This window comes from Thermobia domestica, chromosome 10 (genome assembly GCF_964235325.1).
Source record: "Thermobia domestica chromosome 10, izTheDome1.hap1.1, whole genome shotgun sequence".
Classification (NCBI taxonomy): Eukaryota; Metazoa; Arthropoda; class Insecta; order Zygentoma; family Lepismatidae; genus Thermobia; species Thermobia domestica.
In genome coordinates this window covers 76,124,662-76,151,598 of record NC_137463.1, presented here as the reverse complement: position 1 = coordinate 76,151,598, position 26,937 = coordinate 76,124,662, and the positions used below count along the sequence as shown (strand labels likewise).

At 35.9% G+C, this 26,937-nt stretch overlaps 1 protein-coding gene across 1 annotated transcript in view; it reads right to left on the bottom strand.

Moving 5' to 3' along the window:
* Positions 1-1,447: 1,447 nt before the first annotated feature.
* Positions 1,448-26,937, bottom strand: part of Sgt1 (suppressor of G2 allele of skp1) — a 47,255-nt gene continuing 21,765 nt past the window's right edge. Inside the window, exons 5-9 of the mRNA XM_081728157.1 lie at positions 25,922-26,277; positions 19,079-19,186; positions 16,197-16,287; positions 8,906-9,096; positions 1,448-5,176 (exon numbers count right to left, since the gene is read on the bottom strand). Coding sequence (XP_081584283.1) covers positions 5,069-5,176; positions 8,906-9,096; positions 16,197-16,287; positions 19,079-19,186; positions 25,922-26,277 — 854 coding nt within the window. The 3' untranslated portion in view covers positions 1,448-5,068. The remainder of the gene's footprint in view (positions 5,177-8,905; positions 9,097-16,196; positions 16,288-19,078; positions 19,187-25,921; positions 26,278-26,937) is intronic.

Below are 26,937 nucleotides of genomic sequence, written 5' to 3'. Positions count from 1 at the left end.
ACACGAGATTTGTAAGTTTGATGAAAGTAAATAGCTCACATTAAAAGGTTTCACATTTTATCCTCCAATCAGCTATATTCAGTATAACTATTCCAATGGAATTAGAGACAATTTACAATATCCTATTTGATAATCCCCGTGAAGTTAGAATTATCCCACTCATTCACTATCTGTTAAGTCAATATCTGTTTAGAAGATATAGATCATTGCAGTGGGATTTTCCACAAAATACTGGTTTCTCACTCTGTCTTTCCAGGTGATTTAGCATAGTATTAATGATCCAAGAACAAAGTGATATAGTTCCGGTCAGTGGCGCAGCAGTATAAAGTGGTCACGGCAGAGTTCAATGCGCGTCATCTGGAGAGCAGACGTATCGCATACAACCGCTTTCCTGGTATTAAAACGGATTGTTGCACCCGAGCCTTCGGCCTGCTGTGCACTGTAGGCTAAAACTGTGCTTAATTAAAAGCTCTAATTGTACATTTTCTTTAAATCTGATGAACAACCAACATGAAATTACACAAAAACTTTAGCAAACCTAAAAATGGACCGAAAGATTGCGATCTTGGCCAATAATTAGTTTTTGGATCAGGGGCCACAAAATTTTTGAACGGCCCCTAAATCGAGTTTTCGTATTTTCTACGAAATACGCACATAATACTGAGTTAACTGATAATTTGAGTTTGGCTACACTATATATAGTTCTCCAGATATAAGGCCTATAAGAAAATTTTTGATTCAAATATATTGAATCTTTTGATCCAATTGGATCAGGGCCACAAAATTTTTGAACGGCCCTAAATCTAGTTTTCATATTTTCTACGGAATAAGCTCATCATACTGAGTTAACTGATAGTTTTGATTTAGCTACACTATATGTAGTTCTTAAGGGATTACAAGAAAATTTTTGATTGAAATACTCGTATATTGGATCTTTTGATCTAATAAATATGAATGTTCGGATCTACATATGACCGTGAGCCTTGTCCTATTATGAAATAATTAAACTGACAAAACATTTAAGTTACAATTAAATAATCACAATAGTTTTAAATTGCCTGTACGTCAGTGACATCTATTGACGTCACACATCACAAATAGCGACACCTATTACTCATGTCACACTTACTATTAGCAATTAGTGTGACGCACAGAATGAAGGATTCAAGTTTCCTCTTTATAATTAGAATTTCAGAAGATGGAGTCTGGACGTGACAGGGAACGATGTCGATTCTTTCGACATCAGCGCGGCAGAAGAAATGGTGTAGTCAGAGTACGCTCCGATTACCTCTATCCTCCAGGCTTCCTCAGATACTCAATTTACTCAGAAGCTTTGTGAAAACCTGAGCCGCTTTGAAACGAGGGTCCGGTTGGTAGGTATACGCTTTACCTACTACAACCCGCGGCTCTACTATTATACAATAAAATGAATAAGAACTTGTAGGAAAATATTTCTACATGTCATTTATTTCAGGAATCACATTAAAATAAAACCTTAAAAACATAGTACAAAAATTCATTCTCGATCAACATCCACGTACTAATGTCTTCGCTTATTATTTTTGTATATACTCATTGCAGCAAATCGTTGATTTCCGAAGCTGATCAAGGATGCAACAACTCTATTCTCATCTACCCACACTACAACTGTGTAATAAGAACACACGACTTTTTTTTAAGGAAGACTAAGAGGTAGTTAACAAGCCCTCACTCTCTGTCATATTCTGATTTGTTACTACTGAAGTCTGAAGATTTAAATTATTCTTCTGATGTCAAGTATGATTTCGAATACATTTGCAGACTGATTTCCTTTAACACACTTACAGAAATAAATATTCGCATTTTCTTCACTGACTTACATTATCAACGATCAGCTTTACATCGTCTGCACAACGAACAGCTAGTTGAGATCGTTGCTGCTGTATTTCAAAAAGACAGGATGGATATTTTGAGTGTTTCCGTTCTACATCATTCCATGTTATTTTTTCAGAGAAAAAGAAGTCTCGCTGGCAATATTTAAAATATAATTCAATTAAATACCATCTTTCGAAGATTGAACTCGAGATCTCTTACAGGACTTCCTTTACTCTGAGTAATATCTTCTATTTACGTATCTGAAGGCTGGACTATGCAGAAAGAGGATATACAACTGTTGGAAAGCATCGAAAGGAAGATAAACTGAAACTAGATTAAAATACATACCGGGTCACATCTAACAACAAACTACACAATTGATACCAAGATACTGAGAGTAATGCACACAAAGCTCAGCAGTTTGCAGTGAATAGGACATAACAAAATGGAAGAAAAAAAGAGAGATGATAATTGATCTACAAGGTAAAAGAAGGGGAAGACGATGGAAAAGGTGGTGGGACATTATACCAAAGGATATATATATATAAAAAAAAAAGCTGGAAAGCAAATGCAACCTGAAAAAGAAGAGGTAGATTCTGACGGAAGTGAAAGCTCGTCTAAGAGCTATGGTGCGTATAGCATACTTAATTGATATACTTGTAACATTAAACCAATATATATACGTTTAACTCTATTAGTATTATATACAGGGTGGCCTAAAAGTAGATATACATCCCTGCATTGCTCAAGTATAACATTCTAACTTATAGATTTATTTGCTTCGGCTATTCCGAGCTTAAGATATAAGTAAAAAGACATTAAGAACAAATAATAAAGAAACTACGTCTACCTGATGGATAACAATAAGAAATATAAAAAAACAATGAGTTGATCAGTACGGGACTGTATACCAACTTTTGGACCACCCTGTATTTGTAATACTAATATATAATACAAATATATAATGAGCTCTATGTACATTTGTAACATTGAATCATATGATACAGAATGAAATGGAAACATTGCAGGTGGCTATGATTGCTCATCTATGGTGCTACCACCTACTAAAGTATTTACGTAATTCGTAATTACCTATCGCGCCTTGCGTTTCTGATCAGGTAATGGACTCACACACATATAGACCTGTTAAATAGACACTTTCTAAAGTGGTGTTTTGTGGGGTGCTGTGATTATGGCATAGAAAGGAGTATTTGGGTTTGTATTTAAAGACCTATGGATCCTATCTGTGAAAAATGTTAAATTTACGTAAGTAGAAAATTTAATATATACATGTAAATACATGGATCTTTCCTGGATTACGCCTTTTGTACGTAATATTGAGACATATTCTTAAACAGATATGATCCATAGGCTTTTAATAGTATTAAATATGATATTTTGTTTGGAGGTTCATAACCTATTTACTGTCAATAATCATTCGAAATTTCAAACGCAATATTATAAGAATTACTATACGCCAGCATCTGAAAATACATATTGAGAAAAAACTACTTAAAATACGGAATCTAAATTTCAAGAGGAATTTGTTAATTGTTGTTTGTTACTATTTAACCATTACAATAAATTGTTACTTTCTTTTGTGACTGATTCCTTTAATTTTACAATATTAAAACTACCTTTCGTATCAAGCTATCACTCCGAAAAACATTCGGGGGTTGCAGTATACCGTAGTTTGACTGGATTGCTGCATGCGACATAAGTATAATTCAATTGATACAACTTGTCCCTTGTGACAGTTGCTTTCCTGTTTTTTCCTCTCCTGCACGTGGTCATAACAATCAAGCAAGGAGAACTGTTTCTATGGCAACAGCACGTTCAGCCAATTATAGTGGCTCTTTCTCTCGCTCTGCAGTGGTAAACATTCCACCCTCTCCGCACGTTGCCAGTTTGAATATAAACAAATGCACATTGTTTTAGTCGAATGTTGACTTGAGTAGTGGACCTGTTGGCTATTGAGAGCATTCATTTTAGTTTTATTTTGTGTCATTTAATTATATAAAACTGAGATTTACCTGCAGTGAATAATTTCGTGTTGCGAGTATACTACTCGTGTAGTTTCAATACCCGACGCAAAAGCTGGCAACGCAGCATTGAGCACCACGTGCGCGCAGCGAGCTGTCATAAGGGACAAGTAGTATCAATTGCACTGTAGTACCTTCTGTTTTAATAATGAACTAATTTTGTACCACGAACACTGATGAACTATCAGAAATTTTACTCTTACTATTAAAAACATTGACAAAAGAAAATGACTGCATGTCATATGCCGTGCCTTTTTCCTAAAGGTATGTAGTGCCGGCATCTTTTCTTAATGCTTTATAAACGTGCTACTTTTGTAGTCATTTTTATTATTGTATATATGTTCTACATTCTGGAAATGTCTGCATTAACAATATTGTAAATGAAATGAGAAGCAAGGGAAGTCGATGGACACGTTAAAATTAGTAAGTTGCTGTAATTTTTTTTTCTCAAAGAAAAAACATTATATTTCCTTTAGTCAGTGACTATACACGAAAATGAACTTACAGATCTATCGTACATGATTCTTCGTGTTTAGTTTCCTCATTACTGTAACCAAATACTACATGGGAACTTCAATGAATTTTTTTTCAAATGTACACTCCTTATTCTTATCTGCCCCAATCATGTAAAAGAAGCGAAGAAAACTTTACTCTTTGACTTTTACTTCTGAGTTCTAAGATGATCTTACAAGAAAAGTGTATTTATGTACAATATTATCGTATTTATATTGTGTTTTAAGATCTTTGATACACACAATTTCTTTACATAAAAAGTATTTAGTATTAAATCTGTGAATCAGCGAGAAAGAACGTAAACTGATGTATTTCTGTACGTTAACTGACTTTATTTTGAAATGTATCTGTAAAGAATTAAAAAGTTCTCTAACGCTCGTCAGCTATTAATACAGCTCACCACAGAACGTACTTTTGCTTTTATGTTTAAAAAGTCACAGCCACAAAAGGAAAAAAATATTTTACTTTAGCTTGCAAAAACAAGAAATGAAGAAAGAGAAGTGTATAGGTTATTAAAGCGAAACACTAACATATATCTAAACATAATAGCATTAAAGTTCTTCAAAACCACTATGTAAAATTTCGAAGTTCCACGCGCACACTCATACACACACACTGCTTCATGTATTTTTGTTTTCTCCAGAAGTGATCCTTTCATATCACTGTTCCCACTTACGCCACTCCATGCCATCTGGAGGTTTCACTTCCACTTTATCTCTCGACACCTCATTCCAATTAGTACTAAGTACCGTGCCACCAGACTCTTGCTGCAAGAAGAAATGGAAAACAAATGTTTATTTGAAACACAAGAAACTTCTATAAAACATTACTCTAACACCTAACCTTCATCTAAAAATATGCATTTAATACTCATACAATGAATTCTGTACCTAACGGAATTCTACACATTAGTTTATTTTCATGAAGCAGAGGTTGTGATAGATATGACGAATATAGGAAGTTTTTCAAGCTCGCCTAATTTGAAAGTGTCATAGGTTTCACAAAGAGAGTCACACCCGGAAGTGATAGTTCAAAATTTTGGAACTGGCAACAATGTTCCATCCGAATCTTACGAACAACAACACGCACGCAGCAAGTTGATAATAAGGACTAATATTTTCAGCTATGTGTCGAACAGAATACTTCATAAACGTACAAAAATCATTCTCCGGATGGCAACAGCATTAAAGGATGGTTTAAGAACTTCGTAAGAAATTGGAACTATTGCTTAATTTACATACAGACGAAACACAAAAAGCAAAGTACGGCGCAGGCACAGCGCAGAAACATTAAAGCTGCAACACTGAAGTAGTAGTGGAGAATGTTTTTTGTACGTTTTTGAAGATTTTACACATTAATGAAATTAGCTGAATATATTAGTCTTATAATCACCTGACTGCTTGTTGTTCATTGCATAGCAGACATGTTATTCATGTCTGCATAGCCCATGGATGCACGACAAGGTCTTGTCTTCTCAATGCAAGACGGAAGCCACATTTCGTATTGTCGTAGGATGCATTTTCGGAACTTGCGATTCTTCCAACTACTTTCGTTTGCACACAGCTTAACTAACCTTTAACATTGCATCCTGACGGGTTTTTTTTTTTTTTTTTTTTTTTTTTTTTCAAAATCTATTACTAAGGATTCGGCACTAATATCGGTATGTTCAATCATTTTTACATATCTTCCCCCTCCCTCAAGTCGCGGGGCTGAATTTGGATTTAAATGACATCGGAAGTGTTACTGTTCATCTCAGCGACCCCGAAACTTATGGATTCGACACTAATATTGATAATTTTCGATCATTTTTAAATATCCCCCCCTCCTCTAAGTTGCACAGTCAGTGCGAAATGATAAACCATCCCAGGCCAGAACCTCATCTATATGGCAAATTTGATCGAAATCGGTCTCGTGGTTCTTTTTTATTTTTATATATCCCCCAACCCCTACGTTGTACCGTCAAAGTGACATTATAACATCACTCCCAGGCCCGAACCTCATCTATGTTGCAAAATTGATCCAGATCGGTCGGGTAGTTCAAGAATTATTAAGTGACAAACATAGTGACTTTCGTTTTTACATATATAGACTAGCTTTGGCTAGCTGGGGGCTCCGCCCCCAGTCCATCGTGTTTACTTGGCCTAGGTCTAGCGTCCCTTATATATCAGCCTTTGCATCACGATTGAACTTCGTTCATTTGCTCTTAATATTTCCTTAATTCGGCTAGCTGGGGACTTTGCATCTGGGCTAGCTGGGGACTTTTGAAACACCCGCGTTTGCTCGGCCTATGGCCTCGCATTTTTTAAACCCACAACTCTACCGAATTTCAAGTTTTTTTTCCTATTTCAACTACCTATAAGATAAGGTTTTGTATTTCAAGAAAACGCCTATTTACATAACATGGGAATTTCTTCAGCACCCTTTAGATCCCTTAAAAACTAAAAATATTCACTTTTGGCAATTTTCATGTAGGTTAGTCCCGGAAGGCTTCAATCATGCCAAATTTCATCATTTTAATCTTACCGGAAGTGCCTAAAAATTTTGGGATGTAGAAAATATCCTATATAAATAACATGGGGAAGACTTTTCAGTTCCTCATAAAACCACTCTACAGTTGGAAGTTTTTATTTTTGGTGATTTACTTGAGTAACGCTAATGAAAACGTACAAGTATACCGACTTTCAATTTTTATTCCAAGTACCTAAAACATGAGATTATAGGTCCAAATAAAGGTCTATTTAACTTCTTCATCCCCCCTTCAGACACACTAAAAAATTTTTTTTAAAAAAATCACGTTTGGCAATTTTCCAGTGGGTTAGTTCTGCAAAGCTACAATCATGCCAAATTTCAACTTTCCACGTCAACCAGAAGTACCCGTTATTTTATGTCAGTGAGTCAGTTTATGTAGTTTTATATATTAATTAGCTGAAATACCCATTCTTCTCATGGGTTAGAGAAAATATCTACGTAAACAAACTAAACAACAAAAGGAAAAAATATCGGTCGTTTTCTACTACTTTTACATATTCCAGTAAATGCCCCTTGATTCGAAATTTGAAGGAAGGAAAAAAAAAAAAAGCCTCTGGCCTCCAGTCGATGGGGGCTGAATTTGAAAGTTATCGCTAATAGAAGCGTCACCATTGATCTCAGCGACCGCGAAAAGTATGGATTTGACACTAATATCGGTTAATTTAGGTTATTTTCACATGCCTCGGTATTCCCCCCTTACCCCCCGGTGACCCCCGGCCCGCAGCCGAATGGGGTGAATTTCGAAGTTAATGCTATCGGAGTTTCAAAATTGATCTCAGCGACCTCGAAAACTATAAATTTGACACTAATATCGGTCATTTTCTATTATTTTTACATGTTCCGGTAAACGCCCCCCCCCCCTCGAGATCCCCTGGTTCGAAATTAAAAAAAAAAAAAAAAAAAAAAAAAGCTTCGTCTTGGTATGGGACCTGGATCAAGATACCCGTGACCAAAATTTGTTAACTCTCGGTTCACTCGTCTGGACCCCAGGCCCCACACAAACAAAGTCTTTATTTTATTTATATTAGATTGATTAAAAGAACCACAACCAAGCATGACACCGTACACAATGTTAACTTACTGTAGCGAAAGAAAAATAACATTGCAAACACCGGGGAAAAAACATAGTGATAACTAAAACATAGTTATAAAGGATGCCCACAGGGTTTGAATTACGGTCCTACAATGTGAGAACAACAGATGATTTAGCAATTGTATATTCACCATCATCAAGAAATAAAACTGCACAAAAAAGTGAAAGCTACATTGGTGGAATTAAATAACTAGTGTACACGAAATAAACTAACACTTTCTGCTAGTAACACAAAGATTTCAATATATGGTCGAACATTAAAGAGAGATTCAATCACAAAACTTAAAAGACATAAAAATCTAAATAGTAATGGAATTAAGGTATTTAGGAGTGTGGATTGATAAACAGTTAAATTTTTAAAAAATCGAAAAAAGTTACCAATAAACTGTTGACAATTGCAACGAAGGATCTGAGATTTTAGATTAGACAAAATGATTTTTAAATTATATAACAAAACGACTTTAATGCCACATTCTCTACAAAAATGGTTAGTTACCTGTATCTTCACATACATACGTTTTTTTACGTCGATATGCCACTTTTCAATAACATTAAGTCTCTACCAGTAAGTAAGTGAGTATATAAATAAATTAAATAATGAAAAGTTGGTGTCACATACTACCTTATTTCAAGCACCACGTATACTCACAACTGCATGGTGGGACAGTGTACCAAAAGTAATATTGCAGACCAACTTACCTTTTCTTGCCTTAAAAAGTAAATAAATACCAAATCAAAACTGTTGATAAATAAGGAATATATATAAATTACTTTCTAATCCAAACAGGCTTGTATCTAGGCATATTTTCAAAAGAAATATTCGACGAATCACAATAAATGAATACATTGTAGTATAAATGCTAAGTGAACTTACGAAAGACTTGTTCATTGCCCTCTTTACTTCATCTGAGCCTTCCGCGTAGATCTTCTGGAAAAGAGCATTTAAGGCAGCTTCCCCTTCAGGCTTATCGTCCGATTCTTCTTTCGCAATGTCACCAACTACTTTGTCCCAGTCTTTCGGCTTCAATGCAGAGCTAGGGTACTTAGGAGGACCTGTTAATATGGCTACACAAGAAGAAAAAGAATTAGACAACAGTATACAATCAGAGTATTTTCTTAAATAAGTCTAATTACGCACTATAAATTATAATTAAACGATTACATATGGTATTTGTTAATTGAATAAATGTGTTTTCATTATTACCAATTGAGACTATGAAGATCAACGTATTTCACACATAGTAAAAAGTAAGTACTGAGGAAAACGTTGCTACCTACATTTCTCAAATATTATAATCTATAATCTTGGAGGAGTTCTTCATTTGAAAATACTAACAGGGTTTATCCAAAAACAACAGATGTCAGCTGAGATCAAGTTAACGTAATCTCAGCTTGGGGTCCCGGGTTCGACCCCAGCCAAGTGAACTTTATGGTGGATAAACACCGTGTACGTGGGTTTCCTCGGGGTTCTCCCGTTTTCTCCCACTTTCTTCATTCATTACTCATCATCACCGTCTCCTTTAGCCTAACCGGCATAACCGTGGGACGTAAAACTCAACGATTTCATTTCATTTTTCAACGTAACCTCAGATGTCACTGAAATCAAGGGGCAAAATGTATTTTTACATTTGCTCCAGAAATTAAAACTTATATAATATTTAGTACTGGGATTTAGTATTGTACAAAGAAGAATAAAAAAATTAAGGTGAATTTAGCTGCACAATCCAGTGTGTAATTATAATTTATGTATGTCATTGGCGTCAAGTGTAGTACGTCTGACAGCTACCAGACGCATTATTTCTTTTGCTGACTATATCAGTCGAAACATGGCGCAGCAACAAAACATTACACTGTCCGCTAAGAGAAAGAAACTGAAATTAACAACAAATTGGTATAGATTTATGGAGAAAATGTAGCAACACGCAGACAAGTGTACGTGTGGTGTAATGCATCTGCCAGCGAAAGAATAGATTTGATGGATGAGCAAAGAAGCGGAAGATCTAAAACATGAATCAATGGTACGAACGTATGTCCTGAGCATGCGACTACTTGTAAGGATAGAAGATCTCACAGTACAGTTCTGATCTAATTTCTTTGTACGGTCTTTTTGGATCCCTGATGAACAGTTGAATTCATTAAAGCATGCAAGAGATTACCGTTACCTGGCTCACGAGTTTGGAGAAAGAATTTTTAGCAACCGACAAGAATGGTTTGGATCCTGGTCCTGAAACAAAAGTTTGGATCACAGTAGCAACTGTATGTAATTTCAGTGCGATGCCATATGCATAACATACCTCTTTGTAATCCAAGTTCAGGAATAAAATCAATATTCACATTACTCTTGATTCTCTTTTGTTCACATGTCCAAGGAGTTGTTAAGGGCTCAGGTATACGACAAGAGGATGTTGAGGTCCAAGTTATAGTCAGAAGTAGACGATGTTTGCATAATTCTAACAAAAGCTTAATACTCATCCGAATAACTCTCCAAACGCAAATGTTTCAGCGATAAATTTACGCCATCCTCAGTGAGTTTTATTTATTTAATTCACTACTGCCCGCATTAGATCTACACTTTTTATAAATAATCATCTCTGTAGAAATAACGACTACAAACTATTAAAACACTGTTATTACTTTTTCTTTCTTTATAACTTCTTTCCCATTACCAGTAACCAGGATTCAATGAATGAAACGTCGACGTATTATATCTCTGTTTACAAAAACACCTAACATCGTTTCATAGCACTTCAGTCTTGAACTGCAAATTGCTCTCATTGTCTGTGAAACGCTAACCTCTATAAGAAGGCAATTTGTTGTTAAGTAACTCAAAAATTCCCTATATTGTGGAAACATGTATTGAAACTCAGTTTACACATATATTTTGAGACGACTACTCACAGTATGTCATTCCTCTTTGGAGTGTCATTCGCATGCTTAGGTGGGAACTGAACTTTTTGCTATAATTAACTTCATATGCATCTTATTATCTCATTAAGTAATATTTACATTAACTTCCAAGAAAAATATTACATATAAACGAAACGAATTTTCCGCTAGTCACAGCCCCGAAAGGAAGCATTTCTAAACCAAAGTTGGTCTGTACATTTCGTCTTATCTTGGTGTCAGGAATCACCTTCCAAACGTTGCCGGTGTTGTTGTGAAACATCTTCATAACCTATCATTAATGACAAAGGATCTAAACAAAAATCAATCCATTCATCAATATCATTTCCCGCGCACTCTTTAAGTCAGTTTTGCTGTCTCATATCACATTGCATAGTTCCAGAACCAATGTCTTAGCGATTTATTTATTAATTTTGGTATAATATGACTATAAGCGTTATACCAGGACTTGTGAGTGGTACTGTAATACAGTTCTCTCAGAGATAGGATAATGTAATAATGACAGGCGTCTTCTGTTCGAGGTGATTTTGCACGATTCTCTGTTGACCCTTCTGTCGTACCACACTGAAATTCCTGTACGCTTAGGAGCTCACATATATGGAATGACCCGTCCTTCATAACTGTCATGTGGCACAGTGGTGCATAACGAAGATCGATTATCAATGGTCTTAACTTCTCTAGACTAGAGTGAGAATTTATATTTTCGTTTTGATACAGTTTTATTCAGCAAATGAACTTTCAAACATAAATATTCAATACGCTTGTTCTGGTTATGATTACCAATAGATCCTATACGCTCTCTATCCCAAGGTTTCTGTTATTTTTTTTTTTTTAATGACATTTTTCAGTTTTAAGTCTGGTTATTATGCCATTTAAACTAAAAAATGAATTAAATATTGGAATGAAGGAAGTGAAAGGAAACGGAAGTACTCCGATAAAACCCACCACATGGTGTTTGTTCACTACAAAGCCCACCTGGCGCAAGCTGGGTCTATCAATGAGCCACCGCCGCCCCCGGATGAAATTAAAGTACCATACAATACATATTTACATAAACCTAAAAATTTCTTTGATATATGCAAACCTAAAGATTTCTAAGCAGTAGTGTACGCAGAAATTCATCATGAGAGTGGCCAAATCACATAACTTTGGCCAGTAATTTTTGTGTATTTATCGTAGTAAGTATAGCAAATGTTTATTTCTCTATAAAATCTTGCCCAAAAGGGGGATTTAAACTCGAAACCCTATTGTAATTACGTGAGTTACTCTTATAAAAAATATTGTTAAGCTATACGTTTGTTAAAAATAGCGAGTTTTATTTCACAATATTGTGAAGTTACGGACGACTTCTAAATATGCGAATTCAATATAGAAACAGACTTCTGGCTGCAACAGAAGGATAATATAAGAGACGCAGCATTTCATCTGACGCTGAATTCATATTAAAATCATTTTCTTGCTATCTCTTATCACTATTACTATGTAAGAATCAAAATTTCAAACAAAACTATTACGACTTCTTACCACTATCGGTTTCAGTAGATGAACATAGATTAAATTAAATTAATTCTTCGGGTACTGAATCCATATAAAAATAGTTTGTTGCTCCTTATTACCTTCTCGCTCCATGGAAATCAATATTAAAACCAGAAGTAATAGTAAACTTTTAGAATTTCCAGTTTCAGTGTATGAATACAGATGGAAATGGTATCTTTTCTTGAGAACTTGAATCGATGCCAAAAAATTGTCGGTCACTATCTATTAACGTTTTTGTTCTATGATCAAAATTGAAACCAGAAACAATTAATTTCTGCCACTTCCGGTTTGATTAGAGGACTAAGGAAGGAAATAGAACCTATCCTTGGCAAGCTAAATCAATTCTAAGAATCGCTTTTTGCGATATCTCTTACCGTTTTTGCTCTATGAACATCATTACTCCAACCGGAAGTACTAGCAAATTTCTACCACTTTCATTTTAGTAAAGCGTTGCGAGTGAAGATGGTGACGCTGAATATATCCCCCCCTCTCAAAAAAAAAAAAAGAAAGAAAAGAAAGAAAGGAAGAAAAAAGAAAAAAGTCACTATCAATTACCGCTTTTGTTCTAAGGTGATAAACGTTGAGACCGGAAGTACGAGTACTGGAGTATCACTTCCGGTTTTAGCAGAATAATACGAGTAGAGACGGTATCTATGAGATGCTGAATCGACTGATGATTTGATTTGAATTTAGCGTCCCTTTCAGCAACGCGGATATAGAAAGAAATGGATCTACAGCTTTACGTGGAATCCAAACCCCATGAACTCCCGCCGAGAAACGAACGAACGCCAAAAGTGTGTATGCTAGCCACGAGGGAGCTCTGAATCGATTAAAAAAACCGCTTGTCGCTATCTATCACCGTTTTCGTTCTATGGTGATTAATGCCGATATACCGGAAATTGTTCGTTTCTACTGCTTTCACTTTGAACAAGAAGATTAGGGATGATAATTAAAAAAAAAAAAAAAAATCAAAAGATTGCGATCTTGACCAATAATTAGTTTTTGGATCAGAGACTACAAAATTTTTGAACGGCTCCTAAATCGAGTTTTCGTATTTTCTACGGAATAAGCACATCATACTGAGTAAAGTGATAGTTTGGGTTTGCCTACACTGTATGTAGTTCTCCAGATATAAGACGTACAAGAAAATTTGTGATTCAAATACATTGGATATTTTGAGCCAATAAGAGATTAAACGAGAATGCGAATGCTGTTCCTGGAACGCTGAATCGATTCCGGTTTTAGTAGAATAATATAGGCGAAGATAGTATCTTCTCTTGAGACGCTGAATCGATTCTGAAACACTGCTTGTAGCTGTCTATTACCTTCTTCGTTCTATGGCGAGCAACGCTGAAATCGGCAACGGAAGGTCTCTACTACTCCCGGTTTGAATAAAGGGTAAACGGATGAGATGGAGCCTATTATTGGAATCTGAATAGATTCGGGGAAAAAAAATCTTGACATCTCTTACCGCTTTTGTTCTGATACATGTCGAGAGACTGACGGACAGACATAACCGTTCTATAAGATTTTCGATACTTATGCACAGCATAGTTTCGAAGTCTAAAAACTGTGATATTTACATCTTTTCGTAATATGAGCAACGATCTATTGTATTAAATCGTGTTTCACTAATGATAATCCAGCGGAAAATAATTTTTCAATGTGGTGTCAGATATAAACAGTTCATATGCTCTTTAGAATAATTTGGTACACTATTTCGTGAATCTAAAACTATAACAACTTCATTAATTACAAAAAATATTCCCCGTTCTGCACTTTTCCGATTTGTGCACACTCTTTAACTTTAATCTGTCTATGTAATGTCCTCATGAAGAAAAGGAGTATTTCAATACATCTAAAACTAAATATTTAACTATAAAATTTGATATCGGTTGTAATATTTGCTAACTTAATGACGCAAATATTTTTCTAGTTCAGTACTGTTTTCCATGTTGACCTATCGGTTTGTAACATTGTGCCTGCGTAAGGTTCTGTGTTGAAAACAAGGAAAACCGAAGTACCGGAGAAGAAGGAGCGTCAGAAACATGCAGTGTCGGTTGCAGTTTACTGTTTCTCAGTATATTTATTTAAAGGCTAGATACTTTTTTTAATTTCTCCAGTGTTCAATCCCACACCACGCAACCCTTGCTTCTTGCATTAATGAATTGTAAATTCAATCTAGTCACTTATTTTATGCACAATGAAAATGTTGAGGTAAAATACAATGAAAGTAGTAAAACATACTTAACAAAAAGAACATTTTATAAATACTTCCTCTAAAAAAAATCTTCATACGAACATTCAAAGTTTATTTTATTAATATGTATGACAGAAACATCCTCAAAACTTCAAAGAACCTGATTCACGATGTATCCCAATTTCACTTCAGCATATTTGTTTTAACATAGTTGGTTATATGCGAATGATATCATTCACATGATGAACATTTGGTTGTTAAGTTTCAAATCATCATTGTCACTATTAATAATTCTTATACAAACTTGCATTTTTCGCACGATAATCCTGAATTGCCGAGAAAGATTAACATCAAACGATCCCTTATCCCTTTTGTTTTATTTACTGCATTAGGAACAACAAAAAGCTGTATACGAACAAGACAACATTATAATTAACAGTGATAACTAGTTAGATTGCAGAAATAAAAATAAAAGTAGCACGGTCTAGATTCGAACACGGATCTGTGAACTACAAATCCGACACTTAAACCACTACTTTATTCGGCTATTGCGGGCTCCCAAGCAAGTTAGCGCCAATTTCAATTTTATGCTTTTGGTACAACTTCTATCTCAATTTTCTCATCACTTTTTGAGATCGAGGATTTGTCACTTCGCAAGTGAACTTATAAATATCATCACAATAAATATATCACATTAATATATTCAAGAATAAAACCAAATGGAACTTCCAGATCCTTCGTTACACGCATTCGTTACGTGAGGATACCAAGACTTGCTACACCATTGCTAAACGTTGAAGGTACAATGTTGCCATCTCGTCAAGATGCTCATTGGGGAGGTAAGTCAGTTAATACCGTGAGTGCACATATGTATATATAAGTGCAGGCGCGGATCCAAGGGGAGGGATGTAGGGGCTATAGCTTCCCCCCTGACGCTCAAGTATACAATGGATAAAATGGACTTCAATCCTACTTCACACTAGATAAAGCGACAAACTATGGTTTAGCCCCTCCCTTGATCATATCCTGGATCCGCGGCTGTATAGGTATATGTGTGTTTAGGTACAGAAGTTTTGTAAAACGAACTAATATATTTTATAAAATATCCCCTACCAAATCCCGAAAAGCCAAAAACAAAAATGGGCTCTGAGAATTTAAAAATCCGTACTTAAAATTCTCCGACTTTTCCACGATATTTCAACTTTTCACGAAATTTCCGAACTTTTCCAGACGGGGACGCTAAATTCCCCGTCTTTTCCATGTTTTCCAGGTCAGTGAGAACCCTGTGGTACTTTCTGGTGTAAAAGAGATTCGAAGAAAATTTATCATTAACAACGTTTATGGATCGAATTGTTTATTACGCAATTACATAATAAAAAATATCAATTCATAAACATTGAAAGTGATTCACTTTTTTGGTAATTAGAAGTCAAAATGAATAAATCATACAAATCATTATGGGGGGTGTATTTGAACAGAAATGTATTATGGGAGTGCACTTAAACGTAAATTATTTAAAGCTTACCTTGAGGGATAGGAGCTGCTACAGGAGCCTGACCATCACCTTCCAATTTAGTCCACCGAATTCCATCAGCCTTCTTCAATTTGACTTCAATCTACAATACAAAAAGAATCAAATGTTTCCATCTATATGTTACAGATTACGGTGTATCTATTCGTGGAGGAAGATAAAGCTGAAAGAATCATTAGTTCGTAGAGTATTGCAGAGCGAAAGACTAAACAAAATTTGTGTGTGTACTACTAAAGTTAGTAGTATTTCATTTATAATACATAACCTACACCATCCATTAACAACTATCATGTGTATAATTTTGTAAAAAGTATTTTTAAAAATAAAATACAATAAACGGAAAGTTGATAACAAAGAAAAATTATCAATAAAACAAATGAAATAATGAGACATATAAAAAACGAAAAGCATGTATGAGAGTTGCAGGGCTCTTTAGTTCGATCTCAGCTTTGTAAACGACAAACACCACGTGTGAGAGTTTTCTCGGGGTTCTTCCGTTTCTTCCACTTTCTTCATTCGTTATTATTACCGTTTCTCTTAGCTTCGGTGCATAACGTGGAACGTTAATTTACAAAAAAGCATTTACGAAATAAAAGAATGGAACGAGTAACGTAAACTGGATATTATTGATGCTTAAAACAACTGGGGCGGTTCGAGGATACGACTGCAATATACTGCCGCGAGACAAGGAAGAGTCTAGAAAAAGATATTAAGGATATTGATGCAGAAGGAATTTCCGGTATTTCTTCGGTGAAAGTGCAGGATGCTTTAAGGGACCAGTTCTAGTAAAGAGGATATGAAAGCTGAGAGTTTTTTTATGAAATATTTCAAGGCTAAGTGAGATATCTTTCAATTTCAGGTGAAGCAGTATGATATAATAAGACACGTTAGGATCTGCAGGAAACTGAGGCTGGGTGTCTCAAATTTGTTATCACAACTAACTACAGTTTCATATCAGCTTTGGAAATGGAAACAGAGCATCAGAAACGTTAACACTGATTGACTAATTTATTAGATTAGAAATGAAATGAAATCTTTCAGTTTAACGTCCCACGATAATGCCCTATAGGCCAAGAGAGACGGATGATTAAGACAAATGAATGATGGAAGAATTGGTGGAATAAAAATGTAAGAAGAAATGGGAGAATCCCGAGAAAACGCACGGGCACGATGTTGTACACCACATACTTGGCCGGGGATCAAACCAGGGACCCCACATACCAGAGGTAAGCGCTATACCACTGAGCCACTGTATATTAAATGGATTAGAGTTTGTCCTTTTCAACATCAAAGCTATATGAAAAATGAACCTACAGTTTAATGTGGGATCTGAATCACACGAGCTTCCACCGGAAATCGAAACCGGGTTTCAGACGCTGAAGCCGTGTATGCTAACCATATAGCCACGAGGGAGCTCACATTAGCATCAAAAACTAGGATCAAAAACAAGAAAATGACATTTGTACTACAACTAACGAATCAACTTTGAAGTTACATGCTAACATATATGACGTAAGGATTCCATTTTAAAAAATACCTCGTACACTCTCGCATGAATTTCTCCCCAGAGAGGAATCATCGTCGAAGGAATCCTTGAGGGAATAACCTGCTACCACATACAAGCTTGCTTCGACAGTTGAACGTGCGGAGGTATATATATGTACACGATGGACCTTTTATCTTGAAACGCACGATGCAAACATTTTGAAATATAATGTTGGCAAGCCAACTTGAAGTTTCTTTTTTTTTTCTTTTTTTTTCTTTTTTTTTTTTTTTTAACGGCAATACGTCTGATTATTATGTATTTCAATTTACATGGTAAACGAGAACTTACAACACACATTTATTATCCACTGTTACGAACTACGGATGCTACAAGATCACAAACATCCAAATGTTGGAGGTCTCCACAACAGTAATAACGGAAGTGAAACAGACAATGCTTGAAATAATTCGAATGAATGAATGAATAAATAAATAAATAAATAAATAAGGTTACAAGTGGTTGTAACATTTAACTTTTTTTTCGAAAGGTTTTATTTAGAAAAAACTGATTAGATACGTATCATCCCCAATCAAGCACGTTTTTAATAGGCGTAAAAATTTCATAATGTCTTTATAGCGATTTGATATCTCAACCTGTTCCGGAGAAACACTGTAGGGATTGTTATACCGCTTAAAATCATATATTTATACGTTTTAAAAAAAAAATATTTGATTTCCTTTACTTCCATAATATTAGAACATTAGTTTCTGGTAGTTTTAATTACACGTTCTCACAAATACATGTACCTTGTAACTTTCTTCCTGTTTATTTGTAATATGTGATGTAATCGCAGTATTTTGGATGTTCACTATCCTATCCGTCTCACATGCGTTAACACTCTTGCAGAGTGCTCCAATGTTTGGGTGTTTGTGATAATGTAGCGACTTTAGTTTGTAACACTAATTAAGGAGTGTGATATTACGGTTTCGTTTGAGATGTGGATTTGAAATATGTAATAATCGACGTAGTGTCATTTGAAAAAAAATACTACTTTATATTGGGTTGGCAACACTGTTAATCTGGTGGTAACGTACTGCAGAATATGTCAAATGATTTTCCTCCTGTCGTTATTTGCATCATACAAAATTTCAGTAATATTTATTTATTAGTTTAAAAGCTGTACGTACAAGTACATTTCAAGATAAATGGTCCACCTATATATCAGACTGTCTTTATGCCAGTGAATTCCACTTGAAATTCACCTTCAATTATTTTATCTAAGTTTACCCGTAAATATTTTACACAAGTTGTATGTGCTATCTCCCTTATCAGAATGCAACAATATAGATCCTACTACTAATTACTTAACTACTTCTGGTCGTTAACTAACCTTTGACGGTAACACTTTGTGTGAACACTGTGACGGAACAATCGGATGTGCCAGATCCAGCTCGAGACTGTAATCACTTCCAATGGGTAGACGACCAGTCATACTAAGCTGTTAAAAATAAGAATTCATGTATTAACCCCATCAACATGTATAACTATAGTATCTTCTTAATATTGCTTGTAATCATACAAAGAAAATATGCGAAAACAACGGCAACTACCAGTATCTATTAAGACTTATATTTACACTGTACTTATTGCAAATCAGTTTAAGAGCTACGAGTGAAGAGCTACCTACATTGAGATTCAGGTCTGTAATAACAATTACTTTTTTCATTAGAAAAAATAGATCATAGAGCAATTAATAAAGTAGGTATTAAATCCAAAGTTTGAATAGAGTATATAAATCATGATCATTCCATTTTGACCCCACCAAGTGCCTTTGCTACAGTTTCTGGCTGTTTGTTTTCGTTCAACAACGTGGCGCGGACGCGAGGAAGTTTAGTCCTTATGACGCACCGCAGGCCAAGACGACGACGAACGATGTGGCTGACAGTGGACTGTGCCAGACTTAAATTCGGGGCATATCACGTTGAGGTGGTGGCTTCCAGCATGCCTGTCTACATTTTCGTTGGTAACCTCTAACGGTGTTCTTCTGTTAGTGATTTTTTCCTAGGCCCCATTTGTGTTTGGCAGACTCCGATGATTAAACAATTTTCCCGACACTGTTTCGCTATTCGGTTGTCCGAAAAATGTTGGTGTTAAAGAGCCTTGACGAATCTTAACCAATAACTGTTCGCTTTAGGAAGTATTACACTAGCACGAACACGTCACTCTGGCACCATAGTTATAAGATAGCTGGTTTCATGGTTCTGACATAACTACACAAGTGACAGCAATATTGTCAAATCGGTCGGATAAGAAACAATAAATCTTCTGTATTTTATTAACAAGTCTGTTCCTATGGGAATATGAAGCTATCTGTCAATAAAATGGTTAATACATTGATATAACTCAGGAGCTATAGATACCAAAATAAAGCAGCATATAACTAAAAAAATAAATAAATAAAAAATAAATCAGTAAGTTTCCAGCTTATCTAAACATAATAATAAGGAAAACAAAATTTTTCAGGAAATATATCACAATTCGAAAGAAACTCTTCGAGTTGTAAGAACTAAAAATCTTGGACGATGGCAACCTTGATCAAGACAGGGATTGAGTTACTAATAGTTTAATTAAAAAATGTGAGTTCCATTGACTTTAATTAAATTATTTCTTTTCCGTTTAGGCCAAAAGGGACTACACAGGAGTAATTTGGTCTTTCACAGCACTATCATTTCAGATTTTGCCTTCGAGGCGGGAGAGGAGTGGATTCTCCACCAACATAATAGTGGCACGTTTATTAGTACATTGGTATACAAGAGATTACAGACTATATATATTTCTCATTTAGGAAATGCGGGGAGGATTTGTCTTCCCCTGTGCTCTACACATGCCGCCCCTGAATACTAAAGTATAGTTCAGATGTGTTCTGTGGAATGTTTTGTAAATATGTAAATGTAATTTTTCCTTGTTTAATAGTTGCATGTTTGAGTATCAGGAATAGGTTTTAGTTTGACAGCTTTGTGTTTAATAGAATGACTCATGAGAGTGCAATGCTAGGAAACACACAAGAATATACGAGGATCGGTCAATAAGTTTTTGCTCTTACTATGAAGGGATTGAGATAGACGGGTGGAATTCACATATATTATTAGTCCATTTCAACATAGTCACCGTACAAAGTAACACACTACTACACGCGATCTTTCAGCTTCCACAGCCCTTTGTTGCTCAATCTGATAGTGGCTAGAAAACCAGTGTTCCACTTCGGAAATGATCTCCGCATCTGAAGAAAAGCGCCTTCCTTTCAGCGACTGCTTTATTTTGGGAATCAAGAAGTATGACGGTGTGAGATCAGAAGAACATGAATTGGCCAGTAATTGGTAGCTGACGCTTTGCGCAAGATTCTTGGTTTCCTGGGTCTTGTAGGAGGGAGCATTGTCCACCAAGAGACGAACACCTTTGGTGACCATTCAACAACGCCTTACCGTCAGGGTATCACGAAGTGGTTTTCTTTTCCTTTTTCTCTTTTTTCCCCAGCAGACTCCTGCAATATGTACCAGTCACACTATTTCCTTAGGTTAGATAGTCAGGAAGAATAATGCTCTTACAATCCCAGAAATCACTGAACAAGGTCTGCCATCTCAAGGTTCGTCCTCCAAACTTAAGTGTCCACATTTCAACTGTCTCTTCCATGTTTTAGTAGTGCTTGAGAGTAGGTACATGTCACCATAAATAGTTCTCCTCTTTTCATAGATCTCTTTGACATTCATCCCCTTTAGATGTATAAACTTCATGACTCTCGATATTCCACTCTGGGCAGATCAATAATTTTACTACTTCCGAAAGCCGTATCTTCAACAGTTTTGAATCTAGAATCATACAACCTCATAATTAGTCTCATGAGACATTAAGTTATTTTCTACGTAACTTTCATTTAAATATCTACAATATTTCTAAAAAGAGCAAAAGCATTGATCGACCCTCGTATTCGACGTCCGCGTTTATCTTTCCCAATGTGACTGAAGAAGAAATAAGGAACGGCTCTCGAAATTATTTTATCATGTAAAATATTACGTCATAATGCAGGTTAATTATTATGTTACGTTACCAAATGTGTATTATATTTTAAAACATCTATAGTTATACCCTAAATGGTAGAACTATCCACACTATGTGTACGGGCGAAGTGTCAATGATAATTGTATTATATCTAGTTATTTCACAAATACTGTCAGAGGTTTGGAAATTAAACACACACACAGTGTTAGCGATATGCTGATATCCTCTTGCAAGATGATCCTTGGAAATGTGGAGCATGAAGAGCACTGATCAGTTTTCAAAATGCCTGCCTTGAGCCTGGATACAGGCCCAAAGCCTGGCGGGCCACTCGTCAATGGAATTATAAACGGTGTCGATGGGGAAGTGAAGGGCTGCCTTGACCAGGGCGTGTTTCAGAAGTCCATATTAGGGTGTCTCTTCTTGCAGGCCATTCACTAAAGCACTGACCATAATTTGTAGTTGAGTGGGTTCAAATCCGGACTGCCAGAGGGCCAGTTCGATGTGAAAATGAAGTCTGAAACGTTGGCTCGTAGCCATTCCTGTGCTAACTATGCCTTGTATGCAAGAGCAGAATCCAGTTAGAAGGTCCACTTTTGGTTGGGCAACACAGTGGTTGCAATCGGCTCCAACACTGGTTTAGTACACGGCAACCGATGCCTTCATCCTTTATTCACAAAAATGAAGCAGTATTGTGTCCTTGAAGCTCACACTCCACCACACCATGAGCGATGCTGCGACCTCTGCACCCAGGAAACATGTCCAACAGTTTACGCTGATAACAATGAGTACATGTGGCCATTTTGAGCATTAAAGGACTGCTTAACTGTGCACGGCTTTTCGTAGGAAAAGAGAATTGTTCTTGAGGAGACGTTTGGCTTTCACCGCTCTCTGCTGGCGTAACTCATCAGTCAGGAAATGACCTGTATGTTGTTCATAGGCTCTGAGTCAAAGGTCCTGATTGAGCACTCGTGACATGATTGGTCTCGAAATGGACATCTCTTGGAAATCACTGAAGGAATTTCGCCGAATCCTTGCAGTTACGGTTTTAACTGCCTGTGATGTCCCTACTGTACGCGGTCAGCCACTACGTTGCCGGTCATTGACACTTCCTGTTTTATTGAAATCCTGGGTGGTGCGGTAGATAAGTGTTCACTAATTTGGAGGGTTTCAGGGTGGCAAAGATCTGTCGTGGAGACATGCCTATGCTAGCCTATGACCGCAACACGATTCTCGTAGTAGCCCCACTCCATCGTTACACTTCCCACTGTCACGTGTCTCACTGGGGAATGACAGCTCAGGGACGTACTTCGCCCACGATACCCAGATGGCAGCACTCCTTTATACCCAGCATGGTCAAACATCCGTCAAAATCTTCGGAAAATTTTATGAAATAACTTCTTCTCACCTCAACCATAGGTTAGTGGGCAACATAGAAATTTTAAAACTTTTCTCTCCCTTGGAAGTGCTGTTTTATACTTTGATAAGGTCTCTTCTTCGTAACTGTATCTAGATATTCTATCCTTAGTCTTCCTCTTCTTGGCTTTCCTTCTGCCTTTAACTCTATCAACACGGTGATCCAATCGGAGTGCAGAATAAGATGGTCAAGCATGCTGATTCTTTTTCTTGATTTCTTCTTTTTCCTATTATCTTCATGATCTGTCGTCTTTCATTAGCTTCATTTAGTATGTCTTCATTCCTTTTCCTTTCGGTGCATAAAATAACTAGGTATTATTAATATTTATTTTACCCCAGGACGTAGGGTAGATTATTATTATATGTGATTGCAATCTTTCAATTTGGTAATGAGTGTGATATGTTGCTTAAGGAAACTGTTATAAAACATTTAATAATTTTTGACTTAAGGTCTAATAATGGCATTACCAACGAAAATGGAAGAATACGGTCCTAGCTGTAACCAATTTAATACAAAATATGAAAGCAACTGAAGTTGATTCACCAATAGTTAGACCCGATAAGCATCATCCTTTATTAATAATTGAAATACATTTTCATAAAGATAACATGAAGAAACAGTTTAGCATAAAGGCATAATTTTCGAAAAGAGGGTTTTTAAAAAATGTACGAAATATTTCGTAATATGGACTGATCATTTCTGAGAAGCTACATGATGTGGAACTAGCTACAGAGAAATATAACACAAGTAGTGAATGAAAATGTTAACCATAAAAATCAATTAAAGAAAAAGATTTCCTTACTTGTTTAACAAGGATACTGAAGATATATTACAAAAAAACACGTAGAAATATAATGCTATGTTGGCTAAAGAAATTAAAAAAACAAAAATATTATTGAATAAAGCATACGTAGATGAGGAAAGCGTAAGGTAATATTGTAGAGGGTGCAAAAATATTTTTTTAAGTTCATTAAAAACAAAAAGAAACAATAAGCTTCGTAAGTCACACAAGACCATTAAATAAAATGTTAATGACGTTAAATATATAGTTGATGATTTTATCAGTATTTTAAATATGTATACTATAAGAACAAAGAATGTTACAATACATGTGAACTTCTTTTGTGTTAACTCAATAAAAAAGAATATAGAGCAAGAATACAAAGGAAAAAAAACTTAAAAAATCGACTGGGAAATACCACTATATATATTGAAGATATGTTTCAAAATATTAATATATTCTCTGTGTGCACTTTACAATCTAAAACTGAAAGCACAACCATTTCCAAGTATATGGTTGTTTCAAGTTTCAAGACGTCCGTTTAGAAAAAAAGATGTTCTAATGGAATTTGCTTGATGTCTGAATGAAAGAAAGAAAACCAGAATGAATTCAAAACTCGGCAGAGTTGACTAGATGATTCCCCATATAATGAACAGCAACTTTTACTGCGAAATTCAACCTGTCTATTGGGTACCTTTAACTCCATGTACCGTGCTTAAAGCTATCTAATGCAACAGTATGTCACTTTACTAATTATGGTTTCTTGCTGCAAACATACACAGAGGAAAAGTAATGAGACAACTCCACGAAATCATTGATCAACTAACCCAAAAAATATTCACCTTGCTCTCTCCTATTACATTACTGATTTATTGAACAGTAATCAGTCGTCGAATTTTCGCTGCTTCCACTGAAAGCTGAGTTGAGTTGATTTTGAGTTTAATGTTCTTTTCAGCAGCGAGGCTATGAGACGTGGACCTACCGATTAATGTGGAATCCGAACCACATGAACTCCCGCCGGGAATCGAATCCGGGTCTCCCACGCCAGAGATGCGTACGCTAACCGCTTAGCCACCAAGGAGCTCTCCACTGAAAGCACTGTCAAAAATGAAAATGAAACCTTTCAGCCCTACGTCCCATGATTGTGCAAGATACGCTAAAACATACAGTGATAAGAATTAGAAAATGGTAGAATGAAGAACGTAAGAGGAAACGGAAGAACCCCGATAAACCCTATGTACAGTACAATATGTTTGTCCACCACAAAGCCCGTTTGGCACGAGCTAGGACCGAACCAGGGACTCCACACACCAGGCCTAAGTGTTCTCTACTGAGTCTAAGCACTGTCAGAACAGGTATGATAACGGAAAGAAGTAGTCATGATAGTAGAATGAATGGCTATTATTACACAGTTAACGAGTTATATATCTTTGGGGTTTCTAATATGAGTGTAATTAGCAAACAAGTTTTCTATTAGGCCTATTTTCTTTCTTTCTTTTCTTTTTATAGTTTATCCTTCTATAATGTTCCACGATTTTGTACCAAGGCTAAGGGAGATCGTGATAATGGGGAAATAAGAAGTGGAACGAAACGGGAGAACTCTCAGAAAATCCACGCATACGGTTAGTTCACCACGAAGTCCACTTGGGGAACTGAGTTTGAATCAGGAACCCATGCATTACTCAAAATGCTCGTGTTTTGATATAAAAGTATAGGCTGTTACTCGATTAATTAATTCCCATTCGTCCCATCCAGACTACATTGTTTTCGTCTTCCTTGCTCGCCTGTGTCTTTACAATACTGCCAGCGAAGGCAACAAAAATTCGACGATTGATGATTATTAATCCTTTATTCATTAAAAAAAAAGAGTTTTGTTACTGCATTCGGTTTCATGCTCTTCAAGCGGCTTAACAATAACCAATTAACCATTTTCCAAGTTATTCCATTCATATTTAGAATTCAATTTATAGCTATTTACTTACCGTAGTATCTCCGTAATCTACTCTCACATTTTCAGGCTTCATATTTTTTATGAGCACCGTAACTATAACATGAGTGTCCGTCTGGTACCAGTCATGCTTAATTTTTGGCACTGGCATTTCATTAGCGGTGCTGGTATCAGAAGCACTCGAGGGCTTAGCCGTTGCAGCATCACCAGCACACTGCTCTGCTTCTGCCATTATTACGTCCGATGTCACAGCACCACTTTCGATATTTACGGTATCACCTGATGGAGATTGTACCACATCTGATTTCGCCTGCTGCCTAGCAAGTCTTTCGATCTTTTCGTCGCAGAAGTGTATCCACTGATTAAAGCCAGCTAATTTCCCCGCTTCTCCTGTCAAGTAAAAAATTACTATCATTTAATTTTTGTACTTCAAGGATACGAAATGAATATAAATTTCAAGGCTAATTAACTTAAGTTACTGAGGATACTGTAATTATTCGGAAAGGACGCATGTTCGTAACTACATAAATTACCTTATTTTAAGCATCTTGATCCAAATATTCGTTTTCAACCTCTATTTAATTTTCTTGATATGACCATCTATTGGAAAAACAGTAAGATCATAACTAAGTGTAACAGAAACATACTTACAAATAACCAATACATATATAAAAATTCCACTCCTTCTTATTCAATTAAGGTAAATATTTGGGAAATTACTTTATTATCGCCTATTCACTGACAACTTGGATGATGATCTCAAACTAAACCAGTTGAGAATGCTTCAAGAGCAATGCCAGAACGAACTTAAAAAGAATGGAGCGGGAAGTATAACTGTGATTGTTCCTACGTGTAAATCTTTTTATCTCCACCTTCTTTCCTTTCTCGTAAAAATTCGCAAAATTTCATCTCTCTCTATGACTTACGGTTCCCGAGATACGGCTCCTTAAATCTCCCGACATTCGAACTTTTTTGGCCAATATCTGGCCTGTTAGCCAGTGGCCACCGGTTACTATTTGGTACCAAAATATTAATCATCCTCTTGGGTAT